Raw genomic sequence first — 16127 nt, forward strand, 5'->3', positions numbered from 1 at the left:
GAGGAGGGTGGGGGGAGTCCAGCCGGTCCCTCCTCCCCAGCGCCCAGGGCCTCGCGGGGGGCGGGAAGGGACAGTCCCATATAAACCCCGGCCCTCGGGGCTCGGCCGCCCGCGCCGGCTGCGCTTTGCAGGGGAAGAGAGAGAGCCCTAGGCGCGAGCTGGGGAGAGGGGATCTGCAGCCACAACTTCTTTCGTCCTCTCCTTCCCCTGTGTACCTCTACCCTTCCCTTTCCCCATCCTCCAGCCCTTACCTTCTTGGCGGCACTGAAAGGGACTCCGCCCGCAGGTTGCGAAGGGAACCAAACTTGGTGGCAAGTTGCCTCACCGTCTGAAGATGCTCGGGGGTCCGGGGCCCCGGCTGCTGCTGCTGCTGCTGCTGCTGCTGACCGTCCTGTCCCTGGGGACAGCGGTGCCCTCCACCGGAGCCTCGAAGAGCAAGAGGCAGGCTCAGCAGATCGTTCAACCCCAGTCCCCGTTGGCTGTCAGCCAAAGCAAGCGTGAGTACCGACCGCCGGCTGAAACAGGCTGTTGCAGGGCTGGGACCCGTAAAGCCAACCGAAGTTGTGGCTGAAGTTGTGCGCGCGCGCGTGTGTGGAGAGTGTGCACTCCTTAATGAGAGAAACCGGCTGGGGAACCAAAAGACTTGCTTTGAGCAGTCTGGTTCTGAGGGCCTAGGATAAGATAATGCCTTGGAGGACAGGGGCTCTGCGAGGTCCCGCAGTGCTCTTACCAACTCAGGTCTAACTCCTATGAATTCATCAAAACTTGCCTTTAAAGAGAAAATGATGTATGCCTTTAAACTTTCCATGTGGGATTACTGTGGGGTTAAACGTTTTCAAAACGGGGGTGAGGAGACGGTAGCTAAATAACTGTGTTGCTCCTACCTTGAATGAGATGTTATTGGTTCAGATTGCATCCTGAGGCCCTCAGGATGCTTCTCCAAGAAGAGAGATCAGAAATTCTCTTCCAGTTTTTCAGACACACCCTCCCTTTTCCTTGGCTAAAGGAAACTGCTGAACGTTGCCCTTCTTGACTTATTACCTCCAAAGAGCACTGAAATTCCTTGCACGTTTTAAAATGTAGTTCCCAGTTATCTGCTTTTCAAAATGTTTCCACGCCTTTGATGCAGACCCCTGGCCAGATGGAAGTGACATCATTGTATAACATTTAAGTCAAAAGAGAAACAAAAGGAATAACCAAATATCTACGTGTGCAAATTTGCGGTTAACTCTTTAGATATCTAGTCGCTTTTAATTCTCCTGGTGCTCTGATGGTTAACGTTTTCCCCTACATTTGTTGCTTAGGCTCATCAGTTTAGTTGTGCAAGAAAATTCCATCATTTGCATAGATGCAAATTTAGTGACTTTTTCCTTTAATTCTTTATAGCTGGTTGTTATGACAATGGGAAACACTATCAGATAAACCAACAATGGGAGCGCACCTACCTGGGCAGTGCCTTGGTCTGTACCTGTTATGGAGGGAGCCGGGGCTTTAACTGCGAGAGCAAGCCTGAACGTAAGTGGGGGAGAGCCTGTCTTGTACTTAATATCTTCTCATAGATGGAGAAGTAGTGCCTGTTCATTAAAGTTAGCATTAGTAATAAAATTACATTCACCATTTCCCCAATGGAATTATTTGTCTTTCCTCTTGAAAAATGTTTAATAACTGCTTATATTTGCTTTTCACATGTTCTTTTTACCTTTAAAACAAAAGAACAAATGTATCTCAAAGTAGTTCCCAGAGTCTTTTTTTTGGGTTTTACTTTCCCAAAGCCTTTGATGAAAAAAGAAAAAAATGAAAAATGATGTGTGTTCCTCCTTCCTCAAAAAAAATGATTATAACATTTTAATTTATTAGAAAGTAATTTCAAATCTTAAACTGTAAAATTATGGGACAGAAAACACTTTGGGCAGTACATTGGAAAGTGATTTGTCCCCTGCAGTTCAACATAAAATCACTAACCACTTCAAAGTTCTCCTTCCTTTATGACCCTTGATATAGTTCTTGTAAATTATGGCAGCTCCTACAGAGAAGCACTGATGAGGCTAAAATGGAAATAGTAGGATTAATAACTGACAGTGGCTGGGGAGGGGCTGGGGGAGGGGCTCTTCAGATTGTTTATTTTTATGTGGACCTTGGTTTGACTTTCTGAGCCAGAGAGGTGAATCCAAAGCCCTTCCTTCACAATCTAGCCGGTCATAAGGTCGTACGTTACGGCTTTTTCATAAGGCCCTGAGAATCCTTTCCAATGGCTATTCATTTCCAGAAAATTAGAGAACTTGTCAAAGATTGAAAACTGAGGCTTTGTTAGAGCCTAGGGTAAAATCGAGGTCTCCCACGTCAATTTTTTTAAAACTTTCCGTTTGACCATTGCCACTCATAGAATGAAAAAGTGAGTTTTCCTTTGGATGGGAGTAGTGAAAGAGAAAAGCTTTTACATATGTAAGGCTCATGTGGACTGTCCTTCTCTCCTCAGCTGAAGAGACTTGCTTTGACAAGTACACCGGGAACACTTACCGGGTGGGTGACACTTACGAGCGCCCTAAAGACTCCATGATCTGGGACTGCACCTGCATTGGGGCTGGGCGAGGGAGAATAAGCTGCACCATTGCAAGTAAGAATGGCCTTCTGTCAAGTGATGCTAAAATAGCACGATACGAATTTTTCCATTACCATCACTGTCACTTTCTGTTATCCATGACTGGATATTCCTAATTTGGGGATTACCCCAGGTGACCAGGAAGTCTTCTGTGGCCACCTGACTGGTTCCTGTGCTTCTGGAAGATGGCTCTGAGCATAGGTGGAGTCAGTGTTTAGTCTGTGTGCATTTATGAGTGTGTGTGTGTGTGTGTGTACACGTGTATGTACATAACATAACCATGTGGATTTCTTGGGTTCCATTCCATCCTTAGAGGAGTTGCCCGTTTTACGTTATCTGGGCATCTTCAAGCCAGACTACCCATGTGGTGATCTGCAGTGATTGGGAAGATGGTCACGAAGAGTGAATTAACCATTGTGTGGTCTGCTCTTCTTGTTTGCAATGCCCAGACCTCTTGGATCTCACAGAAACAGTCTGGTTTCTTTGTAAGCAATAGTTTATTCCCGGGAAGCAGATCTCTCTATTCCCAGGAATAATATGGAATGATTAGCCTGATAGTGTTTCCAGGTACTCTGGGATCTGGACTGACTCTCAGCAATTCTAGTTCAGCTAAGTCAAACTTTCCAGTATGATTCATTGTGTTACCAATAGATTCTATTAACATAGCATTTAGTTTTTTTTAATCCATCATTGTATAAAGTCACTTGATGGCTCTGTCCAAAAGACAAATCAGTCTCTTGTGAATAAGCCCAATCAGCCTTTCCCATATTTAATGTTAGGCTCTATCTAAGTGTACTGGTAAATCTTAAGAGTCAGTGTCCCATCGTGTTTACAGTCTAGTGGACAGTTTAACCTTTGCATGTGCCCTTGTGTTTAACAGCCTAGAAAAGTACCCAGATTTCCACACTTGCTATATATACATCTATTTCTTTCCATCAAAATGACATTTCTAGGGTGAAATACAGACTCTCCACATCCTGAAAGCTGGAATGCTAGGCCTGATGTGGCTTTTTTCATTGAATTAGTCTCAGGTTCAACCCACTGTGTATGTGTAGAAGCCATGCCTGGCAACCTTTCTTTTCTGCTTTAGAACCCAATTTCCTGTGATCTCTCTGGGGAACCAGGATTTATGTCTCCTTTCTTTGCCATTCAAATTTTCTCTGTGGTTTCCCATTGTGCTTAAACAAAACATTTAATTGAATGACCCAAAGTGGCCAGACCTGTTAACTTTTCCCCTGTCTCTGATGGGAAAGCTGTTCTCTTACTTTGGCTAACCTAAGTGCCTATCCTGGTTGGAACATGAGACTTTTTGTTCTTAAAAATATTTTCTATACCACTCTCTCTAACATTGGCTTTTTATCTTGAACAGACCGCTGCCATGAAGGAGGTCAGTCCTACAAGATTGGAGACACCTGGAGGAGACCACACGAGACTGGTGGTTACATGTTGGAGTGTGTGTGTCTCGGTAACGGGAAAGGAGAATGGACCTGCAAACCCATAGGTCTGTGACTCCTGGGGATGAATGAAGGGTGGGGAGGCACAGTTAAAATATTGGGTTGAGCCAAAATCTACTTGGACAAGATATATGAATTCCAATAAAAAAGATAACAAACTGAGAATTCTATTTCAAATAATATTAATCCGTAGTCTTCTTAAAAGAATCAGATCAAAAAGTACCAACCACGTGTAGAAGTCTTAATTTTGTTTCAAAAACACAAGATAGAGTTGAAAGATTTAGGAAGAAGTCATTTGTTTTCTCTAAGATCTGATTTCAGATTGCAGTTTTTTTTTTTTGATTTCAGGTTTTTTTCTTTTAAATAACTGAAATCAGATCTCTAAGATCTGATTTCAGTTATTTAAAAGAAAAAAAATGACCCTTTTGACATATTTCTTTATTGGAACGCACTGGACAAAAACACGATATGGTGTGTGCTCTGTCATCCCCTTGGTCATTTTTTGTCAAAATAAAAATTGCTGAGTTTCTTTTGGTGTCAATCTTCAGCTGAATTCTATTGATACAAATCTAAAAGTTTTTGACTATAAATTTTATTCTGATTGTTCTCTAATTCAGAGGCTTTTATTTTTCTTTGCATTGTCTCTGTTTTTACAGCAATCCAAATTTTAAATAGCTTTCTTGTCATTTTATTTAGGCATTAATAATTGGTCTTTCATAATTAAGATTGGAATTTTGCATATTTACTCTCCCTCTGGATACATACATAGATCTTTTTCACTCAAAATACTGGTGTGAATAATGGTACTAGCGGAAAATATACAGTCCATGTACTTATTAGGAGAACAGAATTTCTGCCTGCCAACTTGGCTCGAGCTTTCTTTCGCTTTGGTTACACTATGTGCTTAGTTACAGGGCGTGCCTTTCTTTTTGAACAGAGTACCACTTAAAAAAATGTGGCTGGATTTTTGCTTACACAGTACAATTTAAATTACAGGGAAACTGCACAATTCAAAATAACTCCTTTTTTTCTGTTTTTCTTTCAAATTTCCCTACAGCTGAGAAATGTTTTGATCACGCTGCTGGGACTTCCTATGTTGTCGGGGAGACCTGGGAAAAGCCTTATCAAGGCTGGATGATGGTGGATTGTACTTGTCTGGGAGAAGGCAGTGGACGCATCACCTGTACCTCCAGAAGTATGTTTTAGATCTTTATGTCAAAGATGAGACCAGGCATTGTGTTCTGGATTCCTAGAGAGAATTGTCATGTGATGTCACTTAGAACACATCCATTCCACCAATGTGGATGTCAAGAAAAATTCCATAAGCAACTTATTTTGCTTCTTCAAAGAAGACTAAGTTTAAAAAAAAAAAAAACTTAGTTCAATAAGGTCTTAGGTTATCAGCTACTGAGAAAAAACCTTAATATGCATTTAAATGCCAAATGTGTTGTGGACCTGAAGATTAGTTGCAAATGTTTCATCTAAAGTATCACTGAGATATTTTCTAAGTAGCAAAGAAATCGTTAAAATAACATGTAAATGCATCTTTGGGCATGTGGGTGCTCTTGACATAGAAAGGAGCTAAAGCTCTAAAGTTTTGGATTTCCTTCTATGTTTGAAATTTAAATAAGGCATATTCATTGACAAAATTGATGAAAATAAAAAGTACTTACCCCATAGGTTAAAATTATGTGTTTATTCTAGGGTTAAGGACGGTGTCTCTTTAGGTTTACTAGTGCTTTGAAGAAGCTACCCTCTGGAATCTCTGCTGCTCTGTCTAAGATTGCCCTGGGGCCTTACTTGTTGCCTTAGGGGTTCAAGGCTCCTTTTTTGAAATTTCAAACCAATAGTGATTATAGAGTTTGCTGAAGCAAAACAGCCATTAACTATTGATGTTATAAATAAATTTAAAATCAAATCTAAACAATTTTGAACATATTTTATTTATCTAGCTTAAAGTACCTAACCATCTTAGCATGTTCATCATCCAAATTTGAATCCTTTGCAAGCAAAAAATAGTCTGTCCTGAAAAGTGATAACAATCTAACCAAATCATTCCCAGAACCTTCCAGTTCATTAAATCTTTTGCATTTAAAATTTTATTATGATTCTCAGACTTCCAAGACCTTGGAGGCAATGTTTTAGCTTAAGACGAATTAGATGTTTGACTTAAGTTCTTATCTATTATTTAAAACTCTTCTAATAGCAAGTTGGGAAAAGTTTCTCAAAGAAAAGTCATTTATTCCATGAAATTGTATAAGCCCCTACTTTATACAAGATGGTATAGGGATGCAAAAATGAATTGGACATTAACCCAGCTTTCAAAGAGCACTTAGTAAATAGGTCAGGGTGATGAGAAAGGCTTATACATAGTCACATTCTACAAAGCACAATATTAAGGACTTCAAGACAAATACTGAAATAGTGCAATGGAAGTTCGGGGAAGACAACACTTTTTTTTCTTTTCTTTTTTTGCCGTACACGGGCCTCTCACTGTTGTGGCCTCTCCCGCTGCGGAGCACAGGCTCCGGACGCACAGGCTTAGCGGCCATGGCTCACAGGCATATCCGCTCCGCGGCATGTGGGATCTTCCTGGACTGGGGCATGAACCCGTGTCCCCTGCATCGGCAGGTGGACTCAACCACTGTGCCACCAGGGAAGCCCCTCAGGGGAAGACAACACTTTTAGCTGGGGATTTGGGGAAAAGTGTAACCAGCAATGATATCTTTATTCAGACTTCTGCTGTGGTGGGAGATCAATGTGGGTGTGTATTTGTGTGAACTTACATTAACTAATTATTTTTTCTCTAACCCAGTGCAATGATTTTCTGATTCACAAACAAATCAAATCGTCTCTACTCACATTGTAGCATATGGGCAAAGCTGGATTATAACTGAAACAATCTATTTGCCAGATAATTGAACACATAGACGAATAGTAATTTAGTTACAAATTATCATTTTATATTAATAATCCCACTTTTCCATCAGAGAGTTAACACCGAGCAATTCAAAAGAGGCCATTTTGTTAGTGATGTTAAATGTGTGTTTGTGGAGGTGGGGTGGAACCAGTGGAGAGAATATTTTAGTTGGTAGAAGAAGTTGGTAGTCCCCTGAATTGTTTTACATAACAAATGAAGAAAGAGATGCTGCTATCTTTTAATTGCTCCTTTGGGGCAGTTGGGGGAGACCCTTTGAGACCTACTTGCCTCCCTATTGTTCCTAGTTTTCTAAAGAGAGTCCCCTATGGAAAGGCAGGCTGTATACAATAATGACTATGAGAAAGCCCGGAGAGCCTGAGAAGGAAAGAGAGGGGAGACTAGAAAGTCAGAGCATGAATTTGGTCAAATGAACAATGTGAAAACAATGTAATGAATGAAAGATTTGATTTTTACCAAATTTAATGAGTTGAATGAATGAATGAAGATTTAATGAATGAAAAAAATTGTTTTGGCAGACAGAGAAGTGGAACTAGACTAAATCATACAGCTCCCTTCACACTGTTTCAAATGCAATCCCATCTTTCAGAAGTTAGCACCCGTGGCACCACAGCTGAATATAAGCGTATCATCCAAAAACAGCTCACCAAGCTTGAAACAACTCTTTTTTTTTTTAAATTTTTATTAGAGTACAGTTGACTTATACAATGTTGTGTTACTTTTTAGGTATACAGCAAAGTAACATACATATACATATATCCACTCTTTTTCAGATTCTTTCCCCATATAGGTTATTACAGAATATTGAATAGAGTTCCCTGTGCTATACAGTAGGTCGTTATTAAAAACAACTCTATTCTTATTCTAGGTTTGCACTGAGCACTTGCCAAGCTCGACCTGATTTACATGTTTCAATGCTTCCTTTCTGACACAGACAGATGCAACGATCAGGACACTAGGGCATCCTATAGAATTGGGGATACCTGGCGCAAGAAGGACAATCGGGGGAACCTGCTCCAGTGCATCTGCACTGGCAACGGCCGTGGCGAGTGGAAGTGTGAGAGGCACACAACCCTGCAGACCACGTCTGCCGGTGAGTCTCAGGGCCAGTGGTACCCAAATGGGGGCGCCTTGCATAAAGCATTTCTGCAAATCCATCTTTCCCTTGACATGCCATTGAAGGATGATTTGCAGTGTTTTGGCTAGTAAGCTGAGTTCACTTGCAGACTGTTAGTTGTTAAAAGTTTGTTTAATGTCAAGTTTTAAACTTAAATAAAAATGAAAAGAAAATGGATCTTAGGGGGAAAAAATCAGTTTTAGCCCCAAGAGGTAAAACTGATGTCTAAGAAAATGCTAACTAACCTACATGATGTATACATAAAGGTATAGATAGATAAATATATTTAGATCTACAGATGTATATGCATATGGATACACACATATACATACACATTTTTGTGTATTTTGAATATCTAAAGTGCATTTTAATGGAAATGCGAGATTTTTGATGAGTTACATGATCACTTGATTCTTCTGCTAGGAAAAGGGTAAAGTACATTTGTTCTTTTTCAGAATGGAATATATCTCCTTGTCCTGACATTCTGCTTCTTTTTGTAGCAGACACTATCCTTGATGTGTGGTTTCCCTGCTCCAGCAAACTTTGTTGCATTCCATAAAATAATGCACAATCATTTTTTCCATGTATTAGCATTCACAATTTGAGAAAATCAGAGGGGCCTAGAGATGGGAAAGAATGACACAATATCTAAGCATTTTTTAAATAAAAGAAGTTTAAATTATTTCTAGTACAAGAACAAGATCTTTGCGTTGTAGCTTGTTTTGTAAGAATCTAAAGAAAGAAATAGGGCAATCACAAGTGTGTACTTCTTTATTATTCTTGCTCTGTTTTGATCAAGTTTTCACTACACAGTGTGCTAGCACTGTTGTTTAGTCTTTTATCAATTGGTCATCTAGCTAAAACTATTAATTACTTGTTTGGATTTTTTTCCTTTTGATGAGTTTTCATCTTGCTGTGAGCACTTATGAAGGTGAACAAGATTAGATTTGATAATATCTTTGAGTTCTTTGATTATTTTCAGTAAGATTGCTGCTAACCAAAAAAAGAAACAATTACAAATCTCAGTCTACTGAAGTAGTTTAAATTCAAAGGGTAGTTGGGGTTAAATGCGGTAAGCCTTCAATAATTGTTATCTATTTTTATTAATATTACTAATATTATACTGAAATGGCTCCATTGTTCAAAAATGTTTGAGCAACATAGGGTTAAACCAAATGGAACCTTCTACAGGATCTTAATGCTCCTTTGCACTGTGACTCTGCCAGGTGGGGTGTATGAATACAGATGCCATGTTCCCCCAACATGTGTGACTTTGGGACTGTGGTCTGTGAAGTATTTGGGTTATAGTGTTTAGCTTACGGAGATGCTGAATTCAGTCTATCAGTCATTCTAGCTTCAGTTCTGATTCCACTCTTCCTTGGGCCTTGCCCTCGGGAGAACAAATTTCTATAAGTTTAAAGAAAAGATCAACATATGCTGTTGTCTTACTCTGAAAGGAAAGCAGTATTAAGAGAACTGATTGGTTTTAGAAAACACCACAACAGAATTCCCAGCTAATCCTGGGGAGAAACAAACCGTGGAAGGTGGGGCAGAGAATAGAGACTCCAATATGGCGCCCCGGGGCAACCTCGGAGGAGCTCAGAGTTACACAAATGGCAATAGGTCTGCTGCAGAGGGGCAGGGGCTTCTCAAAACAGTATCAGGAAGAGAGAGGCCCAGATAGATTGGGCAAATGGGAGATGCTAAGAGAGGAAGGGTGGGACAGCTCATTCCAGGCCAAGGGAAAAGCATGAGGACAGCACAGGGTACAGAAGGGAACGATGAGCAGCTCAGTGAGGCAAGAGGTAGAACAAGGACGGAAGTGGTCAGAAGCGAGCTGAAAGCAGGTTAGGTGTGGAGGATTGTGAAGGCGCGAACTCTGAGCTCGCTGGAGTGAGTAAGGAGTTGTTGAAGGTATCTGCTCTGTTGAGTGGCAGAATAAAGTTGGTGATTTAGAAGTATACTCTTGGTAGCTCCAGATAAGCTAGAAGATGGAAACCCCTGGGTAAACTCTTGTGGATTATTTCCTAGGCTGAGTGCAAAAGCGAATGCAGAAAGGGACGGGCATTCCTTTCCAGTCCCAGCTCAGTAACAACCCAGATTGCAGAGTCCTCTGTAGGGGACCTTGAAGATCCGAGAAAGCTACTGCAGAAAGTAGTTTTCTCTAAACCAGCTCTGTGCCTTGCCTTTCTTGTGCCCTTAGGGTCTGGCTCCTTCACAGACGTCCGAACGGCCATTTACCAGCCACAGCCTCACCCCCAGCCGGCTCCATACGGTCACTGTGTCACAGACAGCGGTGTGGTTTACTCCGTGGGCATGCAGTGGCTGAAGACACAAGGAAATAAGCAAATGCTTTGCACTTGCCTGGGCAATGGAGTCAGCTGCCAAGAGACAGGTCTGCGTCATATTTTTAAAACAGAGTACTGATAACGTTTTTATTATTTAGATTTTGAAAGGCAATACATTCATTTACCAAAAAATGGAAAACAATAAAACAAACAAGAAAAGCTTGTGATCTTACCACCCTGTGATAACAACCAGGGTTTGGCATTTGATATATTTTCTTCCAGTCTTTTTAATCTATGTATTTTCTTTCCTGTAGTGAGTACTAAACTGCTATGTACTGTCTCTGTTTTTCTAAAATGTTGTTACAAGAGGTTACTTTCTGAATAGCTAATCCATCCCTATTTGGTACTCTAAATCTCAAAGTTCTGAAATTCTGTGATGTAAACTTCTTTCAACAACCTAATGCATCTCTTCCGCGCTCTAAAAGTGGTAGTAATTATAGCAATAATAATTGGCACACGACTTTTCCCCTAGTACAGCCTCATGTATTAATTCTTATAGCACCAACAGAGTTGTATATACACCTCCAGTATCCCTTGAGCAGCATCTTTAAGTAAACCTGTAGTAATATAGCTTTGCAAATGGGAAACTGAGGCATGGTAGCAGAGTTGGTAACAAAGGATGTCAGAAGGAGAACTCAGGTGTTGCTCTACCCACAAAAAACGTGGCTTCATGAATAAGGCATTTTGACAATATTATGATCTGGTTAATACTTACAGCTGGTCATACTCAGTTTTTTTCCTTTGAGGACACATGCTCAGTCTCAGTTAAGTATAAATAAGGAGCTACTGGTGGGAGATAAATGCTGCTGTATTTACTGAGACCCTTTTGGTTATGCTTGTAGCTATAACCCAGACTTATGGTGGCAATTCAAATGGGGAGCCTTGCGTCCTACCATTCACCTACAACGGCAGAACTTTCTACTCCTGCACCACAGAAGGGCGACAGGATGGACATCTCTGGTGCAGCACAACTTCCAATTATGAACAAGACCAGAAATATTCTTTCTGTACAGACCATACTGGTGAGTATCCCAAGGGAAAAACAAAACAATGAGAAAACCCCATTTCTCATGCCCTATTTTTATTGGCCAGGAAGCTAGCCATTTATTTTGAGGCTACACTTGAGAAGTATCACTTTTGTGCAGTCTGGACCCAAGAGACATGGAACTAACTTCTCAGCTAAAGATCCTTCCAAGTTTCCCAGTAATCTTGAGAAATGACATCAAGGGAAAAGCCCTCCAGTGCATTTATTTTTGACACACTGGGATTGTCATGTGATTAAAGATATTTGTATGGTAAAATCAGTAGACACTCCCACAGGGCTGAAGAATATACAGGAGGCAGGCCTGAGTGCTTTTGCTTTTCTTTTGGTTAAAACTATGTCAATGGTCAAAGTGACCATTTAATCTTTTTTCTTTTCTTTTTTTGTCTTGGAAAATGAGAGTGAAAATTGGATTTAAATCTGTTTGAAAGGTGAAGGTGAATAATATAGTCATAAGCCTCCTACACTAAGGAGGCTTAGAACTATCTTGTCAGACATCTTTTATTCTGAGACAGACTCTCTGTGAATTAGTTGCAGAAACCTGGCTCTCTCAGAGCCTTTCTGTAGTAATTCCCCGCTGTATATTGGAAAGCTTAGTTGTAATCTTCTTCTTCCTATTTGCGTGTTCTTCTGGACAGTTTTGGTTCAAACTCGAGGTGGAAATTCCAATGGTGCCTTGTGCCACTTTCCCTTCCTGTACAACAACCAAAACTACACCGACTGTACATCCGAGGGCAGGAGGGACAACATGAAATGGTGTGGAACCACACGGAACTATGACGCTGACCAGAAGTTTGGATTCTGCCCCATGGCTGGTAAGATGAAGCCCTTGTAGACAATCATTTGTGGAATAAGACAGAAGAATAATGTCCAGTTTACTCCTATTTCACCCATTAAGACAATTTTGAGACAGCAGAAAACTTTGTGATATATGTTCAATCAAATATATAGGAATTATAGAATTAGTTATATGATTTAAAAATCCCATTCATATAATTTAATGTCCAAAATATGTAAATATGATAAAAATACTTTTTTAAAGTCTGGAAATATACATGTTTTCAGAGGTTTGTCTTTTGTAAAAAGCACACAACTGAGTAGCTTAAAACATTTAAGTGACTGCTCTAGTCACAGACCTTCAATATTTACATGCCATTTTGGAATAAGCTCTATTACTTATTAAATACCAAAATGACTCAAAATCTGTGTTTCTGACTAGTAGGGATCTTTTTTTTTAAGGGGGGCTCTAGTTTGTGTGAATGGAGAAAGGGGAATGAATACCCTTTATTTGTTTTCAAATTTCAAGAGTCGCTAGACTACCTTTGATTTTTCTGATTATAGAAACAAGAACCCATGCACTGTCAAGGGTGAATATGAGGCAATGAAACATCAGAAGAAAACTACTTACACTAACTTTTATTCCTCTCATTTCAGCAAAAGAGAATGTTGGATTTAGAAGGAAAGCACACGTTAGCTTACAATTCTATACCCATACACATTGTTTCCCTTTGATCTAGAATAAACTGAGACTAGAAAAAGTTATGGGACAGTAGTCAAATCCAGGCTTCTAGAACACTGCAAATCCTTTGAGTGGGTAGGCATTATTATGGTTTACATCTCCTAACCATTCTGTAATTTTTCCGTACAACAAACCTCATCTTTGGACTATGTTTTCTCTCTTTGTTACTCAAAACTCTACACACCCACAGAGCAGCGCTGATTTTTTTTGAGGCACACAAGACTTCTTTCCAAGTGAGAGCTCTTCAGATCACCAAAGCGGACTGATAATATTGCATACATTTTAGTCCTGTGATCATTTATCCAGTAACATGTTTCTCATCTGTTTCCAAACAGCCCACGAGGAAATCTGTACAACCAATGAAGGGATCATGTATCGCATTGGAGACCAGTGGGACAAACAGCATGATATGGGCCACATGATGAGATGCACGTGTGTTGGGAACGGTCGTGGAGAATGGACATGTGTTGCCTACTCCCAGCTCCGAGGTATGCTCACTTGTGAATGAAAATAGCTGAGGACAAAGAATACAGAGAGGCAGACTTTTACATGAAAACTTGTACTTTACCAAAAGCAGGAGAAGAAATATGCAATGCCACTCCATTAGTCTACCGTGCTGGATACATTTTGCATGTTAGACAGCCACTTAAGAAAATCTGGCTGAGCAATTCTAAGATTCTGAAACATTCCAAGGATGTAAGTACTTAGACTGAGCCAAAAGTATGACTTCAAAGGCTAGAACACAATCACTTGATCCTTTTAGCTTGTAGGTGTGCTGTTGGATTCTTATCTAGAAAGGACGGGGTAATTTTTGTAAAGAAAAGAGACCATGCTATTCTTTTTTTTTTTTTTTTTAACATCTGTCCCTAATACTTTATTAGTCACCTCTAGGCCCGTTCCCAGCTATGTGGGCTCCAAGGAGGGGGTCACCATTCACCAGCTCTCAGCTGGGAGCTTGAGAAGGCCTTGGCCTATCTCTCTGGGGTCATGGACCGTAGAGTCTAAAGGGGCCTTTCCTGGGTCAGTATGGCGCATCCAGGTAGGGGCACAGATGGGGGCCAAGACCCCAAGCTTGCCACCCCTCTGCCAGCTTATTTGTGTTTGGATCCAAATTTAAGGAAACAAAGACATAGAGACCAATTTCTTTTGTTCACTTGGTTTTTGTCCCCTTTGGACCCAGGTATAGGATATAAGGGTGTTTAACTATTAAAACCTTTTATTTTAGTTTTTCTATTTCTTTGATTTGAAAAGAAGGATTTAGGTAGAACTCTGAGCTAATAAATAGTCCATGTAGCCTCTGTGTTGACAGTGGCCTGAAATTGTTCTCCTTTTATGGTGCCCAATGGGTGACACAATCCGGGACTAAAATAATTACATATGATGTTGCAGAGCTGAAAAGGACACTAGAAAGACATACAGACCAACTCCTCATTTTGCAGAGGAAGGAGCTGAGTCCCAAAGAAGGAAGTAATTTTCTCAGGATCTCAGTGAGTTAGCAACAGACTTGGCCTAGTTTTTTTTTAACTTTCCAGATGCCTTTTATGGTATTTTATTTCCCAAATCCCAAATATCTCCCCACCCCTGCTAATCCAGAGCTGAGACCATCACATCATGCTAGGCATCCTATAAGTATGTTTAATCTCCCTTCTATTTATTGCAACAAGCAGAGATCTAAAGGTCATTATCAACCCAGCAAGAACTTTTCCGGAAGTTAAAATTTGTTGTGTATACTTTGATTTCTAATCTTTACAAGTCTATAAGAAAAGAAATTTTTTTTTTTTGCAAAAATTGTAGTACTGACTAAGCTTTGAAAAAATGTTTATTCTATGCCAATAGAAGAGTTACTTTAGTGGGAGGTGTTAATAATTACATGGAAGGAAGTGTATGCTTCGCAAAGCATAGCTTCTTTTATTTCATCAGTGAAACTTAAAAATTCTCCACCCATCCCACTGTTTCTAAACAGATCAGTGCATCGTCGACGACATCACATACAATGTGAATGACACATTCCACAAACGTCACGAAGAGGGACACATGCTGAATTGTACCTGCTTCGGTCAGGGCAGGGGCCGGTGGAAGTGTGATCCCATTGGTAAGTAGCCTCGTGTCTCTAGCTGGATTTGGACACTGAGTATAGCTAGCAAGTTTCAGGTAAGGAGAGTTATTTGATATTACTTGATTGAAGCTGGCTGTAGACTTTGATCATGGCCTGCAGAGGGCTTGGTAAAGTCTCTTCTCTAATCATGGACCAATATATAATCTTGATAGTGGTAGTCATTTATTTTTGCTGAATTTGGTAACACCTGAAGGTTTATTTTAATTGAAACAAATTTTTGGGGGGTTCTGAATCATAAAGATAACTATTGTTGTGAAAGAGAACTTTCCTTTGCTGGACGGTGCAGTAATGTGGACAAATGATTATGCCAGTAAATACCTCCTTCCAAATACTTTATTTTTCTTGGCTGCCCTTTTTAATAGACCTAAGCAAGTAGTGAAGGTTAAGCCTTAGAAGAGCTGTGTTACCAGCTTTAATGTAATCCATTAATATTCCTTTACTCAAAGAGACATGTTGCTCACCCAGAAAACAAACTGATCAGATGAGTTTGTTTGACCTGAGATTGCCAAAGCAGAGAGAGGCCTGAGAGGGTTTCTTAGAAGCTGCTCAGTAAGTGTTCATTAGTTGAAATTTAGTTCAATTCATTTATATATAAAATTAAGTCCTCCACATTTTGAAGAAATGTATAAAGTGATATTTTATCCTTGCTATTCAAATGGTAAATCATTTGCATTAAAATGGATAAAATATAATATCTAATTTATTTTCCTCAAATTAATATTCAGAATGTCAATATATACTGAAATCTAAATCTTAACATTTTTATTTAGAAATGATATTCTTTTAGAAAGCTAATTACTCCTCCCAATTGGTACTTTTTGACCATTAACTGTCTAGTAAGGTAAAAGATATGAACAAAATATTTTTTAACCGCATATATTTGTAAGGACAGTTGCAAGTTTTCATTAAAACTAAGAATGTGTGCTCTAGCACACCAAATTTAAATTTGTAGCTTTAAGTCTTCAAGGCTGCTTATCTTTTACTTGTATATATT

General features: G+C 39.8%; 1 protein-coding gene across 1 annotated transcript in view; it reads left to right on the forward strand.

The window, feature by feature from the left end:
• Positions 1-334: 334 nt before the first annotated feature.
• The window catches only part of FN1 (fibronectin 1), a gene marked incomplete at its 5' end in the record, with an annotated part of 68856 nt that continues 53063 nt past the window's right edge, over positions 335-16127 (forward strand). The window contains 11 exons of the mRNA XM_079710671.1: positions 335-497; positions 1387-1515; positions 2477-2614; positions 3969-4100; positions 5111-5248; positions 7926-8084; positions 10312-10503; positions 11299-11478; positions 12137-12313; positions 13353-13505; positions 14981-15109. Coding sequence (XP_079566797.1) covers positions 335-497; positions 1387-1515; positions 2477-2614; positions 3969-4100; positions 5111-5248; positions 7926-8084; positions 10312-10503; positions 11299-11478; positions 12137-12313; positions 13353-13505; positions 14981-15109 — 1690 coding nt within the window. The remainder of the gene's footprint in view (positions 498-1386; positions 1516-2476; positions 2615-3968; positions 4101-5110; positions 5249-7925; positions 8085-10311; positions 10504-11298; positions 11479-12136; positions 12314-13352; positions 13506-14980; positions 15110-16127) is intronic.

Source organism: Hyperoodon ampullatus (genome assembly GCF_949752795.1).
Source record: "Hyperoodon ampullatus genome assembly, chromosome: 8".
In the NCBI taxonomy this organism is placed as follows: Eukaryota; Metazoa; Chordata; class Mammalia; order Artiodactyla; family Ziphiidae; genus Hyperoodon; species Hyperoodon ampullatus.